Source organism: Podarcis filfolensis (assembly GCF_964270895.1).
Source record: "Podarcis filfolensis genome assembly, chromosome: 9".
Taxonomy (NCBI): domain Eukaryota; kingdom Metazoa; phylum Chordata; class Lepidosauria; order Squamata; family Lacertidae; genus Podarcis; species Podarcis filfolensis.
In genome coordinates this window covers 66,430,846-66,453,207 of record NC_139610.1, presented here as the reverse complement: position 1 = coordinate 66,453,207, position 22,362 = coordinate 66,430,846, and the positions used below count along the sequence as shown (strand labels likewise).

The window sequence follows — 22,362 nt, the reverse complement described above, 5'->3', positions numbered from 1 at the left end:
CCAGTGTAGATCCTTTAGGACTGGTATATGGTCCCAGTCGCCGCTCAAAGGTAGCCCCATGTAGAATGCATTGCAGTAGTCCAAGCGGGAGATAACCAGAGCATGCACCACTCCGACGAGACAGTGCGCAGGCAGGCAAGTAGGGTTCCAGCTGGCATACTAGATGGCGCTGGTAGACAGCTGCCCTTGACACATAATTAACCTGTGCCTCTGTGGACAGCTGTGAGTCCAAAATGACCCCTAGGCTGTGTTACCCCATTCAGGACCAGGCAGTCCCCCACACCTGCCTACCCCCTGTCCCCCAGAAACAATACTTCTGTGTTGTCAGGATTCAACAAAAGACAACGATTGAGGCATGTTTAGAGCCACCCTCTAGCCTCAGTTTGTAATATTTAAATTACAATAATGGAATCAAGACAAGAAAATTCTCACTGTTTCAGATGACTATAAATTCAGTTTGTCTTTTGCTAGTTCCTTATTACTGAAAGAAACCATTTTCTCAGATTCTACTTGATCAATTTCATCATCAATGAATAGAATACAAGAGACTTCCATATTATAGACAAGTTTAAAGTCCAGCTGTGTATTTGATAAAGATATACAGAAACATACATAATTTCCAGGTTTCGCCTGTCCCTCAAAATAAAGAGCAGTAAGCAGCCCCTAAATCCGTCCGTGTTTGTCATCTGCCTCTCTGCCTGTTGCCAAAAAACAGTGCAGATTTAGTTGATGTGTCTCAGTAATCCTTGGTGCTGACATGTGGCAAATTGTTGTGAAATGATGATGGCAGTATGTTACCAATTCAGAAGGAGATTTAAAAAGGTTATGCCTCTGCTTTCTCTCAGTCCCTGAAATGATGAACTAGCAGAAGGCATGTAATTACTCCAGTTGTTACAAGCCATTCATCCTCTTATAATCGGATGTCTAGAAAAAGAACATCAGAACAGAAATATTCCTTGAAGATTGGGATCTTATGATTAGATGTTCTACCTGCATTGAATGTGAAGGAAGAACAATAGCCTTATACAAGAGGCAAACCTGATTAGAAGAGATGTAATCTGCACAATACATTACAAGCAGATGTTATGCCACAAAGTTCTTCAGCTCCTCATAAATTTAGATTTGAAATGTTCGTTGCAGCAGTTTAGAGATTACTTCAAATCTTTTCCTACATGTTGATCTTCAAGCGCCTTATTACAACATTATCATGGCATTAATTTAAAAGTGAACTTGAGATTTTCCTCCTCTTGAGCATTTGCCCAAATGTAACAATGTTATATGAAATATGGATTTGTTTGGTCTGAGAAGCTGAATTGATTTTGAAATAGGTTAGTGCCTCTTGTGTGTGGAAACATGTTAAAAATAGCATTCTGTGAGAGAAGTAGTGCTGAATTACTTACTAGGACTCTGACTTGGGCCTAGGATAATTTTGAATGTGGTGCTCCTATAAAGTTAAATTAGAAATCAGTGTTCATAGAATCATAGAATTGTAGAGTTGGAATGGACCATGAGGGTAATATAGTCTAACCCCTGCAATGCAGGAAACCTTTGCCCAACATGAGGCTCAAACCCACAACCCCGAGGTTGAGAGTCTCATGCTCTACCGACTGAGCTATCCCAGCTTCAAAGAAAATAAGATGGGCCTTTTAAGGTATGCAGAAGAATAGAAGCACCTACAAAGCTCTACATGAGCTCTTGGTTCAGATATCATATCAACAAAGAACTTACTACATCTTAAAAATTGTCTGCCCTAAGGGAGGAAGAAATAGTTTTCTGTTTTCCACATGTGAATAAAAGAATGCTCGTGCTGATAGCCATTTGACAATTGGTATTCCAACAACAAGGTTGTGTTATACTCATGTGGAAAGATTAAGCTTTTTAATCTTACAAAATTACATCCATGTAAACAAGTACAGTATCCACGCAAATGTTGAAAATGGCAGGATTTAGATGGCATGGACATCTACATTTCTGTTATTACAGCTATTCCTTTGGGAAATCTACATCAAGAGATGAAATCTACATTTTAATTTGACTTAGAAGAACCTGACACTGGGAGTAAACCTGAAATAGCCTGAAGATCTAATCACCTGATGTTTCTACTCATTCCTATTTTTTCTTAAAATGCATGTGCAGATTTATTTTGAATTATTTTTTTGAGACTGTAGAGAGCGAAGGTTCTTGAATATTGAGATCAGAGTGCAGGTTCTCCCCCCCCACCCCCCAAAAAATATTCCTCGGGTACTAAACAGTTAAGAATGGAGTGCCCATGCTTTGCCAGTATAGGATAGTTTCCTAGGGGCATTAGATTTCCCACTATTGGAGGGATAATAACTTGCTATCATCTAATGGACTGTTGCCTTGATTCAGAAGAGCAGGTATTTACTTAGGTATTTTTTGCATGTCCTAGGGTGGTTGAAATGGGGTCCTCTTCACATTACATAATACATATGCAAATCCCATAATGCAGCAAATGCTGTACAATGAAAAATAAAATTTTCTCATTTGCCTTCATTTATTGTGAAGTCTAGCACCACTATCAAAAAAGGAAATGTAGTCCATCTTGAAATGTGTAGTTGCAGTGTTAAAGGTATACAGTATGTTTATCTGGAGTGTGGAAAATTAAGAAGAAATTGAAGTTCTCTTGCATATTCTTTCAGGTTCCCCAGGAAATGAAATTAATAACTCAGACATCAGTCTAGAGAACAAGGTAGGGAGCCCAACCAAAAATGAGAGGTCAAGCCAGGCTATTGGGGACCATGAAAATGTAAAGAAGGTGAGAGAAGGAAACACGAAAAAAGGAAATGATGAATCAGAGAGTGACTTTGAATCAGATCCTCCATCTCCTAAGAGCAGTGAGGAAGAGGAGCAAGAGGATGAAGTCTTGCAGGGTGAGCATGGAGATTTCATTGATGACAACGATACTGAACCAGAGAACTTTGGCCAGCATCCTCTTCTAATGGATTCTGATGAAGATGCAGAAGATGATGATAAACCAAGTTCTGACTCTGATTCTTGCCATGCTAGGCCTGTGGATGAGATGCCTTGCAGCAGATACAGAGAAGGGACTGCCAGTGTTGAAAACAGGGAGCCTAATGTAACATTTCCTGTGTTGACCGAATTGCCAAATACAGTAACCAAGGTGAGCCCCAAACAAGAATTTGATGTCTTTGGAGCAGTTCCATTCCTTGCTCTTCATTCTCAAGAGCCCAAGCAAAATGATAGCAAAGGTTTCTCTCCCCAGGCTACGCTCCCAGGCTTAGACCAAGATCAGGATGATTTTGATGTCTTCACCAAAGCCCCATTCAGCAGAAAAATATCTCAGCAAGATGACTTGATTTCAGGTTCTGAAAACCAACCTTCTCCCATATCGCCCAAAAGTGTGGATGCTTTTGGCTGCATCCCATTCCCTCATTCCATCCCAAAGAATGACGAGAGTAAAGAGGACTTGTTTGGGCTTATCCCGTTCGAGGAGATAGCAGGGAGCCAACAGCAGCAAAAAGTGAAGCAGCAACGCAATCTGCAGAAACTCTCCTCTCGCCAGAGACGCATGAAGCAGGAAGTATCAAAGAACAATGGGAAGCGCCACCATGGTACGCCAACTAGCACCAAGAAGACCTTGAAGCCCAGTTACCGCACACCAGAAAGAGCCCGCAGGCACAAAAAAGCTGGCCGTCGGGACTCCCAGAGTAGTAATGAGTTCTTGACAATCTCTGATTCCAAGGAAAATATAAGTATTGCCCTTTCAGATAGCAAGGACAGAGTCAACCCTCTGCAAGCAGATGACGGTCTTCTGGATCCCTTTGGAGCCAAGCCTTTCCACCCTACGGAACTGGTGCTTCTTCCCCAGCATCAAGGTTTGGGTGATCATTGTGGAGACTATAACACAGTAGTTCCTGGTAGACCTAGACAGAGTTCACTACTTGGTACCATTCATTCTGGCGATGGGATAAAATTAACAGATGATTTTGGGGCAGTTCCTTTCACGGAATTTGTGGTGCAGACTGTGACATCTCAACAAAGCCAGCAGCAACAGACAGTAGAGTTGGATCCTTTTGGGGCTGCTCCATTTCCTTCCAAACAATAGATTGAACCAGGAGCACTGTTGCATTATTTAAGGATTTTCTGTACCACCATACACTATCTGGTTCAACTGAGAAGAAACTTTTTTTCTTAGTACAATTGATTCATTTCTCAGTAGAGAACCTCATATTTTAAAATCTGCTATCTTAAGCATATAATATTGAGATGGCAAAGAGGTAAAAGAATTTCACTAAGACCTTCTGATCTCTTTTCAAAATCTATCTGTTGTTGCAGCTACTGCCTATTACTTTATCAACAAACAGCCATGGTGTGCTTTTTACCATGTACTCTTCACCAAAGAGGTCGTTACAAGAAAGGTCCGATTTGAGGTTTGTTATAACTGGCCTGAGGGGAATGAGAAAATGCCTAAATATGTAAGAAGCTGGATTGATCTGGGACTGCTTCACTTGCTAGTTGTGGGATCCCTCCTAAAACATCTCTGAACTTCTGAGGTTTCTGACTTGACATTAGATTCCTAAACATCACAAAAAAACCCAAACCTTTGTAGCTGTGGTTCCCAGAACTCTGCTTCCCGCCCCCCAGTAAGTGCCATTAATGTGAAACAAGGATAGTTCTAACTCTTAAGATCTCAAGAACTTAGTGGAATACAATATTAGATAAAGTTGGGAATCAAGGAGGAAAATAAAAATACATAGCTGGATTCTGCAGCACTTTGAAGATTATACAGTTCCAGCTTGATTTACCTGCATATACAACATTCGACAAGACAGAGAAGACAAAAGCCGGAAATTTGGTGGCAAGTTCTAACCTGTACAGCTCTATGATAAAGTAGGATTTTCACCTAATGTATTTTTCTAGGGTTTTGTACTCCGTGGTATACCCTAGAAATGTCTTTTGAATCACTCTCACTTAACTCGTCCCATTTAATATTTTTGAGTGCATTCTGTCTCACAATATTGTACTTACCTTGAGAGTTCATACAAAATACACGTAACTCTAAAGAAACTTTTAACTTGAATTTAGGCAGCTTCCAGCACTGGAGGTATAAAACTGAAGCCTTTAAAAAAATGATGCTGATTTGAGTCTGCTACCAGTAAACTGCATAGTAAACCACCAATGCCTTACAGCCAGGACCATTGTCCTGTCATACTTTTACCTCTGAGCCATTTGGTGCCCTTGAGACACAGTTTAAAAACATGTAGAACTTAGAAGGTGAGTATTTGATGCATTTCTGAACTTCCCACGTGGACAAAGGTGTTCATAATGTCCTTGGCTGTCTGTGGCCCATTCTTGACTAGCTGCAGGAGCTCTGGCTGAGTATGTTTTGCGTTTCAGTTCCTTGGGCTACAATCTAGCCCAGCTTGGCTTTCTTTTAAACATGTAGGTGTGAAAACACTGCAGTAACCAGCTGCTGCTAAATCATACAGAAGTGAGTGGTCAGGATCCATGGAACACTGCAATGTAGTTCCCGTGCCTATGCAGAAGCAGCTGACCCCTTACTCCCATGAAATACAGCAAACTATTTCTGAAACTGAAATGTTTCATATGTATTGGGTCAACTGTATAAAAGGGGTCAAAATCCTACTTCATGCATACAAGCCTGAAATGTTTCTGGATCCTGGGCTTTGCATAGCCATTCACATTGTAAGTCTGACTTTACGCAAAAGGTACAAGAACTGGGCTCTTCAGGTATTGTTTACCTGACTTGAATATGAACTTGTGGGAGTAAGAAATCTAAAACAGTTACTGCCTGGGTGAATGACTTTCCGTAAATGCTTTCCCAGCAGTGGACTCTTGCTCTCCAGCTGCTGTGCAGAAGCAAAATATCAAAAGAAACTTTTTTTGTGTGTAACATGATGTTAATACAGGATAAATTTGACAGAGGCAGAAGAACAAGATGCTTTAAAAAATGAGAACTTTAAGAAAATTTGATGGGTTTTTGGGCGATCAAAATATGATTGGAAGCTCTCTCCAGATGTATGTTTCTAGTCCTGCAATGTTTCACTCTTTTGTCATATCAAGCACAAATCCCAGGTCAGTTAGATGTCTTGTCATTCTAAATATTTCTGTAAAGCACATAAGGCAAAAAAATGGGTAACTGTGCACATACCTCAGAATGCCTGCTCTTTTATTCTTGTGCCAAAGCTTCTTTGAGCTAAATACAGATTTTGTAACAAAGGTTTATTAAAACTGTAACCGGACAGCTCTGTTGAAGTGCTGCTTCAACTGTGACAAGATTTCCTACCCATAAAGAGATCAGCTGCGTGTTCCCAGCAAATGAGCACACAAATAGATGCAGAGAGCAAACATGTATATGTCCCTCGTAATTGTTTCTTCTATGGAAAGGTTTTCTGTGAATGAAACGTACAATGTTTGAAGCAGGCTGGAGTTGCAGAGTTAATCCAGAGCTGCCCACAACTAGCTGATTCCAATGTAATAACTTCTACTTGTGCGCTTGTAAGGTCTTAAGTGCTTTCAGGTGGCACAAAATAGGCACAGCAGCTCTGGTAGTCAAGTTAACAGTCCCATTAAAAGCAGTTGACTTGTCCTGTTGATTTTGACAAAAAAAATGTGGCTCAGGAACAGTATCTAGTGTCTGATCTTAACCTGGCATCCGGTTGGTAGCCAGCTTTTATATTCCAAGCTGTCTGAAAAATCCTTCCTTGCCACAAGACTCCATGTGCTGTGAAATACGAACACTAGATTTAGAACAACCTGGTCATTTAATTATTTGTAGTAACCTAAAACCATTGCCTCCTTTTGTCAGAGGGGTTTTCCATATATCTGTACTACCTGCCTAGTTACTGGCAGATAATTCCATTCTGAACATTTTGTTATTGAGATATGGAATGCCTTTGACCCAAGATGAAAGTAAATCTTATCCTGCAATAATTCAAAGGCAGTGGGGAATGTAGAAGCAACACATTTGCATTGTTCTGACACTTTCCCTACTATTTATCCTAAGAGTTTGTTGGTATAGAAAATATACACATTTTTCTCAGTCATCACCTCAGGTCCTAAGACACACTTTTCAGCAGTCTCTTGGAAGACACCTGCACTGCTCAGTTCATGCTGTTAGCTTGGCAGTGTAGAGTTAATAATGGATGCAACTCTGCAGGACTGGGCCATAGGCAAAACGTCTGTAGCATAACCCTTTAAGGCCAAAATAAACGTGTGGCCATTGAGATTGTTGCCAATATTCTTTGCTTTCTCATAGGGCCTTGTTTCACGTATTACTGATTGCATATGACTTTATTTTCATAGGTTTTTGTAAATAAGAACTTTTGTTGACTTTCCTTTGTGGTTGCCGGGGTATACTGGCAGATCCCACAGAATTAATTTCTCCCTATGTTTGTTTGTTGCTAAAGAGCTGCAGAAAGCAGGTTTAATAATTTCCTTCAGTTCTGGACTTCATTGAAAGAAGTGATTGGTAGTTTGGGAGAAATATTTTTGCTTGCATTGCGTACATGTACATATATTTGAAATCCAGCCTACCATGGTCTTTCCTAGAACCATAGGAAGATTGTGGAGTATTAGTTCATATCAGTGGCCGCCAGATGGAGGATTTTTCACTACTCCAATGGTTTGACCTTTCCAATTAGCATATAACAGACAGCTGGGTACATCTTCTAAAATCAGCTGCAGAATTAGTTCATCTTGAAGCAGTGTTGCGTGTTACTTCTGACATGATGGTCACCCTAAGGTGCTTTTATTGTACAGATTAATATAGCAGACGTGCTCCTAAAGGTTTGAAAGCAACAGGATCTGGTTCAATGTTAGCCATCACTGGTAAAATCAGCTCATGGTTACTATACCATCACCCAAATTTGTGTGATTCAGTTCTTTGAAGGTACAGTTGTTGATCTTGGTGAAAGAAACTGAATCCATACCCCTATCCAAATATCAGTGGGGGTGGGTGCTTACCATAATTATTCTGTAGAAAAGGAGGCCTATATCTTACAGCTTGATCCTGCATCTCTTGAACTAGGTTACATGTGTCTGGTAATTTTAGAGGAACAGGAGCAATGCCCAAGCTTCGGGAGGAGGGCTGCCTAAAAGTCTGTCCTTTTCACCCAGAAATAACTACTGTGAGATTGAATGGCTGTAGCTACTACTGTGAGAATTGCAACTAGAGTCTATCTGAAGATTTTTTTTTATATGATAGGGTGTATTTTTATAGAGAGAAACATATATAAAACATACATGCACACATCACATCTCTTGGAGTTTGTGATCTAAAACAACATTGCAGTCACAATCATTGTCATGGCGTTGGAAAAATAAGTATAGCCAAAAGCTGCTAAGAGTAACAAGGAAATGCAAAGGACTGGCTGTCCAGTTATTTTTCTAAAGCACTTCATTGAAAAGAAATAATAAAAGTAAGTGTCTATAGCCAAGTTTTGTTTCTGTGACTAAGAACATCACTCAAGAATAAAACAATGCTATATTTTAATTGCTGGCAAACAGCTTTAAGTGCACTTTTCAAATGACACTTCCATTTCTTGTCAAGACTCAAAATTTCTAAAGCTTTTTTTGTTGTGTGTGTACCACTAAAACAGAACTTTTGTGTGAAATTAATGTAGCTGAGAACAACTGTCAGTTGTTACTAAAATATACCAGATGCCATGATTCTGTAAACCTGTGTAATTTTTACAGCAGAGCCGGGGTGTTCTAGATCTTGCCATGCAAAATGCTAATTGAGTTTCCTGTGTATGTTGCCTCATATGAAAAAAAAAACCCTTATTGCATTACTTATGCCTCCTGTTGTTTCTTTTGCTGCAGTCAATGCCAGTAATTAGCTCGTTTTGTGAACTTATTTAATGACAATCAACAAATCTATGAAGAAGTTGACCCTAACTTCAGCATCTTGTTTTGATACTTGTTCCAAGGACTTGGGCTACCATATCCTAAGGCACACCGGACATCGGTTTCACATCAAGCTTTGTCGTACCATCTGACAGAACTTTGCGAGATTTAGTGTTTTGTGACAGCTCTGAGGCTGCCAATACCTTTAGTGCTTTTCAGAACTACAGCTTAAGAGTTTCTTTGAGGGAAGCAATGCCAGTGGTAGGACAGATGTACTGCAGAGTGTCATGGCCTGAGGCAATGTGGGTTGCAACACAAGCACTACCACAATGCAAAATATATGAGTAAAGATTAAGAAATGGGTTCCCAAATAAATGGTTTTGTTTAAAGTCGGCGCTGAGTCTGAAAAAAGTTGACAATACCTGGTGTACAGAACCTTGTTTTCTTCCATCGGCCCCTGTTGAAGCATCAAGAAAGTGGGCCTAGAGACCATATACATGGAAGGTACCGAAATAATACTGAGAATATGAACAATGGTTCTGCATAAAACGACCTTCTCCCCATTGGTTCTTCTAATCCAGTCTTGATTAGCAGCCATTCCGCAAGGTAATCTTCAGATACATTGAAAGGAGAGGCTGTCCCACCTGTGCAGCTCAGGCCTCTATAGAGCCCAACACATTGCTTGTCTCTCACACACAGAAGAGCAAGTACATTTGCCAACAAACAATTTTATTCACAGAGGAGCTATTTACATAATACATATTGGTACAACATGAATAGGTTGCAGCAACTTTCCTTTGTACATCTAGTTGAACATGGATAAAGGAATCAAAACATTTTTTAAAGGCACAGCAGTATGTGTCACTGTACTTAAGCAAGGCTTATAGTGTAACTTAAAAATGAGGCTCCAACAGCAAATAATGGTACATGTTTGCTGGCTGATAATCACAATTATTAAGCTTAGAAGGCAGAAAATCTATAGTAGTGTTTCACCATTCTGCATTCCATTTTCTATTGTCTTGAAGAGCTCTCTCGTCAGAAAGCTCATTTATATCACAGCTCCTTAAAAATAAATATTAGAAACGACGCATGCACAGGTTTGACATTTACAAAAGGTTTTTTTATACAGCTATACAAACTGGAGTTCAATTGAACTCAACTCTTCCAATTGCAATACTAAACATTTATATCCTAGACTTTGTTTTTAGAAAAACAATGCATTAAATGCAAAATTAAAACAAGGATGGTGGTGAGGGCCAGTAGAGAAGTGAATTCTCAAAGCAGAGTTGCTTCTGTATAATGCAAGAAGCTGTAAACAAAAACTTAGCATTTTCTTTAAAAGCACGTAGGTTTTGGGGACCCAGTTCTCTGAAGCTTTCTAACTAAAGCTATAAAGTATACACTTTTAGAGTTCCTTGACTATACAAGCAAATTACTACTTTTACATCCCACCTTGCCTCCGGAAGTACTGGTTTTCTGAAGAAGAAAACTCATAGGACTGTTCCCTAGCTGTTGTTACTTTTTTTCCAAATTTGCCATGCAAAAGGGTAGGTTTACTTCTGTTACACTCTAGCAAAGTCTACAATTCAAGCTGAGATGTGTCAGTTGGAACTTCGAAACAAAGTGGCTACACTCCAACATCTGCCAATGGCTAGGCAAGGAGCAGCTGCTCTGTGTTTGTCAACAGATAAATGCTATTCTCTTAAAACATCACTCAAGAGCAATTCTCCTTAGTGCCATCACTGCTAAAATATTGATTTGCACTTCATGTCAGTACAGTCATACATCGGGTTACAGCCGCTTCAGGTTGCGTTTTTTTGGGTTACGCACCCGCCGAAACCCGGAAGCACCAAACGGGTTACTTCTGGGTTTCAGCGGTCGCGCATGCACAGAAGCGCTAAATCACACTTTATGCATGCGCCGAATCACCACCTACCTGTGCATGCGCAGACGCACCGCTGCGGGTTGCAAACGTGTATCCCACACGGATCACGGTTGCAACCCGAGCGTCCACTGTATTTGACAATAAACCTTGGGCACTGAGACACGTTTAATCAAGGGACCCCAAATTTCTGACACTGCTAAACCGCATTTTGAAGAGCACCCCAAAATTTACAATTACTGGGGCATCCCAACTTCTTTTCCAAAGATTAGTCTATGATATCACTGAGGAAAACAACAGCAGATACTGTTCTACAGAAAGGGAGGAGGGAATCAAGTAAAAATCCATGTTTAAATTATAACACATACATCAGTGCAAGGACACAAAACATGTTGCACATACAGTAGACATAATACATTTTCAACTTATAATGTTACATCCTGGAATGAGAATTTGTCACGGGAACCGCACATGCATACTGGGGGATGTTTCCTCAGCCTATCAGAAGAAATAGTTTCCTGGCAATTTCTGCCATTTGTTTATCAGTAGTTTGAACAAATTTGATTTGTTCTACTGTGGCCAACAACAAGAGTTCACCAAGCTATTTGGCTGCTGGCGACCTCTTCCATGTTCTTTGGCATGACTGTCAAACTTATTGCCTGTGAAAGGAAAGAGAACAGCTTTGGGTGCTGCCTCTGAAATTGGCGTACAATGATAAGATGGAAATAAAATAAATAAATAAAATTAATCAATTTCAAAAGACTGCAAGTAATCTCATGATCAGCCTCCTGCAGCCAGTGAGGTAGTGGGGATGGTCAGCCTCTGCAAGTGGTTTTTTTTTGGGGGGGGGGGAGAAACACAAAAGTAAATGGGTCGGTCAGTCACTGGGTTTCCTCATATTTGGTCTGGGAAGATGTACAAAATAGGATAAGGAGGATGAGGGGGTCTACAATGCACAATAAATGGGTACTAGGCATAGGGTTTTCTCAGCAATGGTTCCCCATTTGTGGAGCATCATTCCCAAGGGGTATATAATATAGTTGGGCTAATCAGTTCTGGCTTTTAAATGGGCCTTTTAGAAGATGGACTGGTTTAAAACAATTTTAAAATGGCTTACATTTCATGAATTGCTCAGTTGACTTTCCAACTGCTGTGCTTTAAGTGGTGACATTTTGGTAGCAAGTTTAGTTTTATATATTTATGTAAACAGCATTGGTGGGACTTTTTGCTGTGGACATAGACTGTAGACAAAACAAACGAGAGATCCCTTGGAAAGCAGTAAAAGAAAGTTGATGCCACCACCAGCAGCTGCTATTTCAGGAAAAAAAAAAGTGGAACAAGTTTTGTAGAATGCAGAGTCTTCAATATGTGCAATCAAATTGTTGAAAGTCCTTTCTTCCCAGCATGCGGTGAAATCAGAAGTGGCAGGGTTTAATCCTTCACAAAAGAGCCTCGTAAATCATACAGAAAACCAGTATTTTCCTTTCCTGTTACGCTGAGAAGTAACACTACTGCAATTTGAAAAAGGCATCAACATGGCCCTGGACACCAATGGGAAAAGATACATTTTTCAAGAAGGTTTGGGGGACTGGAACGCGCCTGTTGTATACTTCAAAATGCTTCCTGTTCCTTCACAATGGTAGGCCACATTCCAGCACCGTCCCTTCCCTGGAATTTCTGTCCCTTAAAGTAGAGCTATTAAATAGCAACCTAAGGGGAGTCAATGCAAAATATTTGGGTCCCCATCACTTTCCTCAGCAGGGGCCATCTGACTTTAGACCCACCTGTGAGCCTATATAGTGGAGTCTGAATTCAAAGAAGTGGATTCAGGGCTTCAGGTGCCATAGCACTGCCACATGATTTAACAGCTGTCCCGGTAAGAGAGGCTGTTGAGCCCAAATACAAGGAAGCTAGGAGAACACAGAATTAATACTGCAGGGATAAGGTCTCTAAAGAGGAACTGAAATGCTCATTAGTGGAGCATATGCTTTGCATGCAAATATATATATATATCCATCCCAGCTTCAATCCCTGGCATCTCCTGCCAGTTAGGGTACAAAACCAAGTTTAGGCAGACCAATGGTCTGACTCTGTATAAAGCAGCTTTCTATGAATCAGGAGCAGCAGAAGCACAAGTGAAAAGGGAAGCATGCAGCACTCTGTCTCCTTACCAGCTGGTGACCTAAGAGCTCCAGGGCTTTTGTTACTGGCCAGTTTACCCCAAAAAGGAGTCCTCTTCCTGAATAGACCCTTTATGACTTCTGGGCAACCACTGTCTTTTTAACTGTGGCAACAAAAAGGCAAAACCCCTTCCCCATCACAACCCAGTCCATCTTCATCTCCTCCTGCACAGGAAACCGCCATACCTTTGCGTGCTAATGTGCACTATGGTCAGGGCAAGGTTTGCTGTGTCTATACTGCATGATGTAGACGGTAGACTGATGCCACCAGTACAGCATCACTACTGCAAGGATGTGCCATACTTGGTGGCTCGAGCCGAGGTAGTTTAACTGCCCTGTTGGAAAAGAAAAACACATTAATTTAGCTAAAATATTCAGTAGCAGAAGCTACTTCTATGCGTTGGGTCAGTGCTTTGACGCACAAGGGTAGGTTTATTCCAGTGTGACACAAAGTGGTCTGGCTGAGATAAGTCTCCTTCCCAGTCAGAATGTGTGACAGATTCCCAGCATCATAATGTATTGCTGGGAAACGAAATAATACGTGACCTTAGACAATTCTCTTTCCAACAGTGGTGGCATTCCTTTCAAGTTAGCTACCAAGCCACTTAGCGTTGTACTGTTAGAAACAAGAACACTGGGCAAGATGTACCTTTGGGTGTGTTCTGGGAGCTGAATTCTTAGGTAGATATTTAAAAACTTGTGCATGGAGGCACATGGCATGCTCCTTTATTATACCATACAGCTGGGACCAGCAGCCATGGGGAAGAGATGTAGAGGGCAATAATTGCTCCCACAACCTTAAATTAACAGTGAATGGCCTGTGCCCTGGATAATTCAGCTACCAAAAAAATTCAGCCCTACCTGGGAAATATCTTTCTGGGACTTTAGAAATATAAAAGAGAAATGCTATGGCAGCGATCAAGTACATCACAATCACACGGGGAGCAAATTCCTGAAAGACAAAAGCAGCAGAAAAAGGTTAGCAAGATCCTCCTCTTTCTATCTATCTAATACCTGAGAAGCAAGACAGCAATCCTTTTCAACAGATTTAAAATGTTAAGTAGGTCCCTAAAATCAGGGTGCAACCCAGCTCTACTAACTTGATTTTCTTGTTTCTAAGCAAAAGCCACAAACAGAATTTATGCACCATGAACATTCCTGAGTCACCGCCTCCCCATAGCTTTTCTCCAGTCAAATATGTTCCTAAAAAAAGAAGCCAAGATGGATACACACTTCATTTACAGAAGAACTCTCCCACAACAAAGCTCTTCTCTCCACACCCTTCATTATGTCTTTGTAGCTATCAAACTAATTACTTGGATCAGGGCTAGTGATGTACACAACTGAAAAACAAACCTGTTCAACACAATGCAATCTAAGTTTCCATTTCTACTGTTCTTTGACATTGTGTTTGTTTATAGAAAATGTTCCTTAAAGGATAAAGTAAAAGGGGTCATTCCTAAACCGGCTGATCATGAAGTCTTAATATAGTCAATGGAACTTACTGTATTTTTCATGTATGAAATGCCCCCATGTATAAGACGACCCCTATTTTTTTGAATCCAAAGTTTAAGGAACCACAACCCTACAGCAGAAGTGGCGGGGGCAGAAAGTTGTTGAACTTTTGTTGGGCAGGTAAAGGTAAAGGGACCCCTGACCGTTAGGTCCGGTCGTGGACGACTCTGGGGTTGCGGTGCTCATCTCGCTTTACTGGCCGAGGGAGCCGGGGTACAGCTTCCGGGTCATGTGGCCAGCATGACTAAGCCACTTCTGGCTAACCAGAGCAGCGCACGGAAACGCAGTTTACCTTCCCACCAGAGCGGTACCTATTTATCTACTTGCACTTTGACGTGCTTTCGAACTGCTAGGTTGGGAGGAGCTGGGACCGAACAACGGGAGCTGACCCCGTCGCGGGGATTCGAACCGCTGATCTTCTGAACAGCAAGCCCTAGGCTCTGTGGTTTAACCCACAGTGCCACCCGTGTCCCTTTTGTTGGGCAAGATCACCCTCAAAGTTTCCAGCACCCAGTGGTGTGGAAACTGTTCCCCCTCAGCGGTGGCTGTTGCTGGATGCAGGCAACTGGCAAGAGGCTCCCAAGCAGAACACAGAGGCAGAGCACGGGGAAGGCAGCTGGAGCAAACTGAGCCAAGGAAGGAAGGAGCAGGCCAGGGGCAGAGGTTTGAGGGCGAGAGAGAAAAAAGGAAAGAAGTGCAAGGAGAGGTAGCTGAGGCAGCTCTCAGCAGCTGCTGCTCTTGCGGTCAAGCTGGAAGGCCGCAGGAGGCAAGCCAGTCACCAGCACGCAGCCAGAAGGGGGAAGAGAATGAGGGGACAGTGGCAGGATGGACCGCCACAGCCTGTCCAAGCCAAAATCCAGGACATTTGTTTAAAAATGAAAAAATCCCTCCCCTGTATGCCCATGTTCCATGTATAAGACCCCCCATTTTTTAACTAAAATTTTAAAGCAAAAAACCTCATCTTATACATGGGAAAATTTGGTACTTTGGAGCAAAACCCAGTTAGGTTTGGGATGCAAGCCTGGTGACTCCTTAGCTTACCTGCACAATAGACGCACCAACACCACCGTTGAGCCAAACCCAGTGGATGGTAGGAATGATTCCGTAACCTGACACAGAGCAAAAGATGACTGAGCGCAGCCTGTGCCACTGCTGAGTGAGGTAACTGGGGTGGATCTGGGCAAAGAATACTGCCAAGATCATAGCAAGGACAGTGATCAAGTAGACTTGACGCCAGTACTGGAAAAAGGAGGGAAACAAAGTAGGCAGCCACTAAGTGATAAGAATAAAATATTTGCATCAAAATAGAGCTAAATGAAATGGATTTTCCCCAAATTCTGGAATGTGCTCTTAAAGCAGCCTTTTCCAGATTGCAGTAGAGCTACGAAAGGCACAAAGGTAACATTGTATTCTCTCTTGGCACATACAATAAAAGTGTGTTTTACATCTAAGCAGCAGAATTATTATTTTTTTAAAAATCCAGATTCGATTATTTTTTCTAACATGTTTCATTTTGAAGTCCCTGTCGAACAGGGCTCTCCCTCAAAATGTGTAGTAGTGTTACAGGCAAGCTTCTTCATTCCTTATTATACAGACTGGAGTAACAACTTAGATTCCTGCAATACAGGGGGTTGGACTAGATTTAGTCGTACCTCGGAAGTCGAATGGAAGCTCCTGCAGCCAATCGGAAGCAACAGAACCCAAATAGGACGTTTGGGTTCCAAAGAACGTTTGCAAACCGGAACACTCACTTCTGGGTTTGTGGCATTTGGGAGCTAAAATGTTTGACTAGCAAGGCGTTCAACTTCTGACATACGACAGTATTATGAACATTAACACACTGTTCCAAATATATAGAAATACTGACAGCTTTTCATACTGAGCACCTGTGGTCACTTAGTCACTTTTTCCTTGAGAAAATGCTACACATTCCAGGGTTTATACGTAGTTAAAATACCTTCCACAGGCAGGATTTATTTTATGCCGATGCTAGCAAATGCAACCAACTATTAGACGCACCTACAATTTTAAGCAATGAACTGCATGATTAACCAAGGCAATCAAATTATCAACTGCAGGATTCTTAAAGAACCAACAATTACTCTGGAGAACTGTCATTTAATATATAAAAACACTCTACTCCCTCCTATCAGGAAATATTGCCTTTAATATTTTCTTTTTCATTGGAAAAAAAGTCGGAAATATAGTTCAGCTGCCATTACAGAACAAAATGATCTTAAAATATTTCATACCACACAGTATTGTGGAAGATCCTGTTTAGGAGATGCATGGACAAGTCTTCAGCTGCCTCTTGTTAAACTGGCTGAGAAAAGTGAGGCCCCTGAGCAGTCTGGTTTCTGTTTCCTTGCATGCAACGTACTGTCTCTCTTGGACTATAAAATATGGTACACTTGTTCAGGACAACATTCTGCATTTCATGCTAGAACAATAACCTGACCTCAAAGCCTTTTTTTAAAAAAATTAAAATAGCATATGCATACTATATATATATATATATATATATATATATATGCTTATTTTAAAGCAAGACTAAAACTGAATTTTTCAAAGGAAAGATCTACTTTTTATTTGATTTTTATCCATGGGAAAGCTACACCAGTCAACCTGACTGCTTAACTTACATTATTGCAATAAAATGCGTAAAAGACTCCAGATACATAACAGCCCAGGATTCCAATGGAAATTCCTGCATAATCCAGGGCCATCCATCGTCGACCGGTCTTCTCTGAGCGATGACAACAGAAGAGGTGATACCCTACTGAGCAAAGCATACAAACCTATAAAAACATTCAAACAAATTGCATTAATTTCCTCAAAGTCTAATATCTTCAGCGTCAGGCAATAACAACTTTAAAAACAACTGGATTAAATTTAAAGATTTTGGATCTGCAAGAGGAAAATTGGTCTGCTGCTAGAAAAGAATTCTGGTGTGATCTCTGTTACTTAATTGACTAAAAAGGTAGCCCTGATTAATCAGGCAGCAGATTTTTAAAGACTCATATTTTAATACTTCTTCCTTTGGAACTATTGCTTTTACCCAAACACAGATATGCTGCATTGCTATTTTACAACATGATCAAAATGATTTCTTTAGTCAAGTGACACCCCTAATATCTTAAGAAGTCTGCTCTACCTCAACCAGAAGTGGCAGAGATCAAACCTTCAGCCTCACCGGAGGTCCCACTTCAGTACAATCTTATGCATGCTTACTCTGATGCAAGGCCCATAGGCTTTACACCCAGGTGAGCATGCAGAGCTTGTTTTGGCCCTAGCCTCCTGAAGCACACCAGGCACCTTGGCCTCAACCAGTAAAGATGCTTGGCCCCACTAAATACTGCACAAAGGCATGGGGACATTTTTCAATTTGTTAGGAAATGTATATCCACTCTCTCAATGGATTTGCCTCAGTCAGGACGGCTTAAAACAGCCAACTACACGGTGAAATGAAGACAGGCTCAGCAGCTAAGTTTAAAAGATATTCTTGCATCACAAAAAGCCATCAGCCTGAAAAAATCCATATTGTATGGGGCAAGATGTTCCATAATCTAATAATAATAATAATAATAATAGTAATAGTAATAATAATAATAATAATAATAATAATAATAATAATAATAATAAAATATTTTATTTATATCCCGCCCTACCCAGCCGAAGCCAGGCTCAGGGTGGCTAACAACAATAAAATAATACAACATTCTAAAATCATTTCATTAAAATTAATTCAGCTCAAATTCATGGCAACCATTAGGCTAAAGTTCTGTGAAGATTGCCAAAGGAGGGAGTCAGGCTGTGCCCTGATCAAAGGCCTGGTGGAACAGCTCTGTCTTGCAGGCCCTGCGGAAAGATGTCAAGTCCCGCAGGGCCCTAGTCTCTTGTGACAGAGCGTTCCACCAGATTGGAGCCACAGCCGAAAAAGCCCTGGCTCTAGTTGAGGCCAGCCTAACCTCTGTGTGGCCTGGGACCTTCAGGATGTTTTTGTTTGAAGACCGTAAGTTCCTCTGTGGGACATACCAGGAGAGGCGGTCCCGTAGGTACGAGGGTCCTAGGCCGTATAGGGCTTTAAAGGTTAAAACCAGCACCTTAAACCTGATCCTGTACCCCACCGGGAGCCAGTGCAGCTGGTATAGCACCGCGTGAATGTGATCTCGCAGCGAGGACCCCTTAAGGAGTCTTGCCACAGCATTCTGCACCCGCTGGAGTTTCTGGGTCAGTCTCAAGGGCAGCCCCACATAGAGCGAGTTACAAGAATCCAGTCTGGAGGTGACCGTCGCGTGGATCACAGTGGCTAGGTCAGGGCGAGAGAGGTAAGGAGCCAACTGCTTAGCTTGGCGGAGATGAAAAAATGCCACCTTTGTTGTAGCTGCAATCTGCACCTCCATGGAAAGGGATCTAGTAACAGTCCGCCCTTCCAATCTGCAGTGGAGTGAAACTTGTAGCTTATTCATGGGTTGTTTTGAGCAACTGCTTTTAAATGAGAACAGGAAGCAAAATGCTTACTTAAATAAATACAATGTAAGGCTGAGGTGGCCTGAATGCAGGTTCTCCAACCACCAGTGTCAAGACACTGTAAGTGGGCTAGTTAGCAGAAAGACTCCACAAGCCTCAGCTTTTGAGAGAATGCAGACCTTTTTTCCTGTCTGTTGTCCCTGACACAAGCACAAAAAATGTTTGCTATTTACCAAGGGACTTACTTGAAAGCAGAAGAGACAAATAGAACAAATAACAAAATCTTCTCTAGAGGCACTCGCTGAAGGCAACACAGAAGTCATGTCATATATGCCCAAAGTGAAGAAGAGGAAGAAGCCCAGTAAGTGACTCCAGATGTTAACTGTTTCATTGGATAAAATGAATAGGCTGGGAAATGGAGAAGAAAACCGTAATGACTATGAGCAAGGTCAAAGGAACAATTTTTGCAACTGACACCCTGATCATGTGTTCCAGATTAGATGCTTGCTGTATTCTCTATTGCTCTTATGCAAGCTAGTCAGTATTCATCCTGCTCTCTTGTGTGGCTCATTTCCACTAATGCTTGGTTGCATTGATAGAACTGCAGAGTTGAAAGGGACCTTGAGGGTCATCTAGTCCAACCCCGTGATGCAGGAATATGCAGGTGCCTTTACGGGGATTGAACCTGCAATCTTGGAGTTATCAGCACCACACTCTCACCAACTTAATTTATTGCTCTGGCAAAAGTAGCAGGACATCTGGCTCTGGCCTTTGAAACAGGATCAGCAGTTGGGTCAGCAGAGACAAAAGGCTGTATAAACTCTCACAAAGAAGCATATTTAATGAAATCTATGCCCTTACTTTGCTAGCTTCTTTGATTACAGAAAAGCAAGACATTTAGTGAAACAAGTGGTTTTCAAGTAAAAGTATTAAATCCATCAACTACTGAGGCCTGATGTCGTACTTCAAAGTTGAACCATTTGGATCAATTCCATACCTTTTCAAACACAGCCTGGAAGGTAGGTATGCTCTGTAGCCATCTGTGATGTATGGATTGTCCTTAAGGAACACTGGAATCTGCTCATAGGTGTATAAGCGAATTCCCCGAGGGACCAAAACCGGCCAGTACTGGTAACTTCCAAGCTCAATGTAATGAGCACTCTTCAGGAGCTTCTGATGCATTCCAGCAGTATTTCACTCACCAATTAAGGCAAGAGTAAAAAATACCTAGTAGTACTGAAGGCCTCTGCTACAGTTTACCTGCAAACACATCAAGACATATGATAACATCCAACTACACGTTTCACCTGTCTATCACAAAGCAGTTCTCTAAAGTTATACGGAGACCTTTCAGCGCCTTATCAGTTCAATATACTTAGGGAGCTAATGAGCAGCAGCTCTTAATATGTCTTTTTCATTGTAAACCACTTTGAGGAGTTATTTTTAAATCATCAAGTGGCTTATATATTTTTGGGAAGAATATAAAATAAGGTCACCTTCCCCCCTACATACATTGAACCCTGAGAAGTTTAAAAGTTTCACACTATAGACAAGACTATGTGCCAAGGTATTTTTCTTTTCCTGAGAAGAACATTGAGACAAGAAGGCCTATCGTACAAGCCAGAAGTTATAAAGCACAGGAGAAACTTTCACCAATAGAGCCTGTTGGATTGATAAATTGAACCCAAGGCAGCAATTGGATACACTTTTTTTAAAAGGCAAATGGGTTTGTTAACAATCCACTGTTTTAACTGCTGAATATCACCACCATCTTGATTATGAAATACATAGGGAGCAAGTCTGGTTTGAACTCTGCAGGTAAATATTGTGGGAAGTCTCACAGCTGCCACAATTATAATAATTATATATTTATTTATACTCCACATTCCCCACCCCACCCACAGACAGGGACTCAAGGTGGCTTATAGATAAAAAATAAGAACAGGTAAAAACATAGAAACCCCCCCCCCCCAATCAATTAAACATTGACAGAATTAAAACTCTCTATGTGGTTTTTTTAATGTATGTTTTGTTGAAAATTTTCAGTGGACAAGTGAAAGAAATGGAAGAAACAAAAACGGTGTTTGAAACTAATACAATGCAATATATAGGTCTATAAGTAATGATAATGACAGAATTAAAGCGCTCTATGTGTATGTGTGTGTATGTGGTTTTTTAAATTTATGTTTTGTTGGAAAATGTTAGTGGACAAGTGAAAGAAATGAAAAAACAAAAAAGGTACTTGAAACTGTAATAGAATACAATAGATAGGTATATAAGCAGTGTTTTTTTCTGGGAGTACGCACATCCCTAAACATTTTGGGAATCTAAGTTTGGCCTCATTGAGGGGCAGTATTTCAATATGAGTAGGAAAATGAGAGTACCCCTAAACATTTTTTTAAAGAAAAAAAGCACTGTATATATGATGATGATAATAATAATACCCTCGCCCATCTGACTAGGTTTCCCCAGCCAGTACACAATTGCTAACAAGCCATTACATTTTTTATAAACGCATTCCGAGCATCCTTACATTCATGCATACACCATTTGCATCTATTAAAACCCTACCAGTGTGACATTTTAATGTATTTTTAAAAATCTTTGTTGGAAGCCGCCCAGAGTGGCTGGAGAAACCCAGCCAGATGGGCTGGGTAGAAATAAATTATTATTATTATTATTATTATTATTATTATTATTATTATTATTATTATTACCAGCAGTTAAATGAAGGCAGTTAAATAAGCACCAGCCCTTTCATTTGGGATCATGCAATCCCTCTACGGCACAGACATGCACGCGCTTCCCTGGGAGTTAAGCCCCGCTGGAAGAAACCGATGCCGAGCAGAAGACGCGCCTCACGCGAGAAGAAAGGCAGGCGGGCCATTGGGAAGGCGGAGGAGTCGCCCCTAGCAACCCGGCCCGCCACACAGCCCTCACCCCGCCGCTCACCCCGGTCGCCGCCGCTGCCTCAGCAGCCCCAGCCCTCCCCGCATCGCGCCGGGCAAAGGGCCGCTCCCCGCCTCAGCGACGAAGAACGAACGCCGCACCGCGCCGCTCCCACTTCGCCGGCCGGGCCCGCTGCCCCGCCCCCCTCGGACTGCGCCGTCGTCGCGCGAAAGCCGCGTCGCCCGGACGGCGGCAACCAATCAGGCGCCGAAGCCCCGCCTCGTCAGCGGCGCACGTGCCGCGCGCGCGCCCGCTCGCTCCGAACCAAACAAACCAAGGGGGCGAGCGGGCGCTTCGAGCCCTGACGTTGCGTAGCGACGGCAGAGAGAGAGAGGGAGGGGGAGAGCAGGGTTAAGGACTAGCGCATGCGTAGTCGAAAGGGAACCGGGCTTGGGATTTTGAATCCTTTGGGAGACCGGGAGGCGTGGCTGAAAGGGAGCGGCCTGATTGGCTGGTGCTTCTCTCCCCTCTAATCTGTTCCTATTTGACCTGAAGAGAGGTGAATGGCCGTGGCAA

The 22,362-nt window shown here is 41.7% G+C and overlaps 2 protein-coding genes across 5 annotated transcripts in view; one reads left to right on the top strand and one right to left on the bottom strand.

Annotated features, from left to right (window-relative positions):
* Positions 1–8,795, top strand: part of BMP2K (BMP2 inducible kinase) — a 45,269-nt gene extending 36,474 nt beyond the window's left edge. For all 3 annotated transcript variants that reach the window (XM_083571046.1, XM_083571045.1, XM_083571044.1), the window contains exon 16: positions 2,661–8,795. In XM_083571046.1, the coding sequence (XP_083427172.1) occupies positions 2,661–4,087 (1,427 nt within the window). In that variant the 3' untranslated portion in view covers positions 4,088–8,795. The remainder of the gene's footprint in view (positions 1–2,660) is intronic.
* A 763-nt stretch (positions 8,796–9,558) lies between these two features.
* PAQR3 (progestin and adipoQ receptor family member 3) lies at positions 9,559–22,162 on the bottom strand. 2 transcript variants are annotated; one of them, XM_083571798.1, is made up of 7 exons: positions 21,850–22,162; positions 19,895–20,157; positions 19,143–19,305; positions 17,070–17,225; positions 15,469–15,666; positions 13,774–13,864; positions 9,559–13,247 (listed from the first exon to the last, which is right to left on the bottom strand). In XM_083571798.1, the coding sequence occupies exons 2-7, from the start codon at positions 20,077–20,079 to the stop codon at positions 13,108–13,110; spliced, it is 933 nt and encodes a 310-aa protein (XP_083427924.1). In that variant the 5' UTR covers positions 20,080–20,157; positions 21,850–22,162; the 3' UTR covers positions 9,559–13,107. The 2 variants fall into 2 exon arrangements, with proteins under 2 accessions (XP_083427924.1, XP_083427925.1); XM_083571799.1 differs by lacking the exon at positions 21,850–22,162 and adding an exon at positions 21,615–21,798.
* Between the last annotated feature and the right edge of the window lie 200 nt (positions 22,163–22,362).

Excerpts from the sequence above, each read along its gene's own strand:
- PAQR3 (XM_083571798.1), bottom strand. The coding sequence starts at position 20,079 with ATGCATCAGAAGCTCCTGAAGAGTGCTCATTACATTGAGCTTGGAAGT. Across the intron at positions 13,865-15,468 it reads TTGGTGCGTCTATTGTGCAG|GAATTTGCTCCCCGTGTGAT; the intron begins GTAAGCTAAGGA and ends TTTGTCTTTCAG. Across the intron at positions 13,248-13,773 it reads CCCAGAAAGATATTTCCCAG|GGCAGTTAAACTACCTCGGC; the intron begins GTAGGGCTGAAT and ends CTTTTCCAACAG.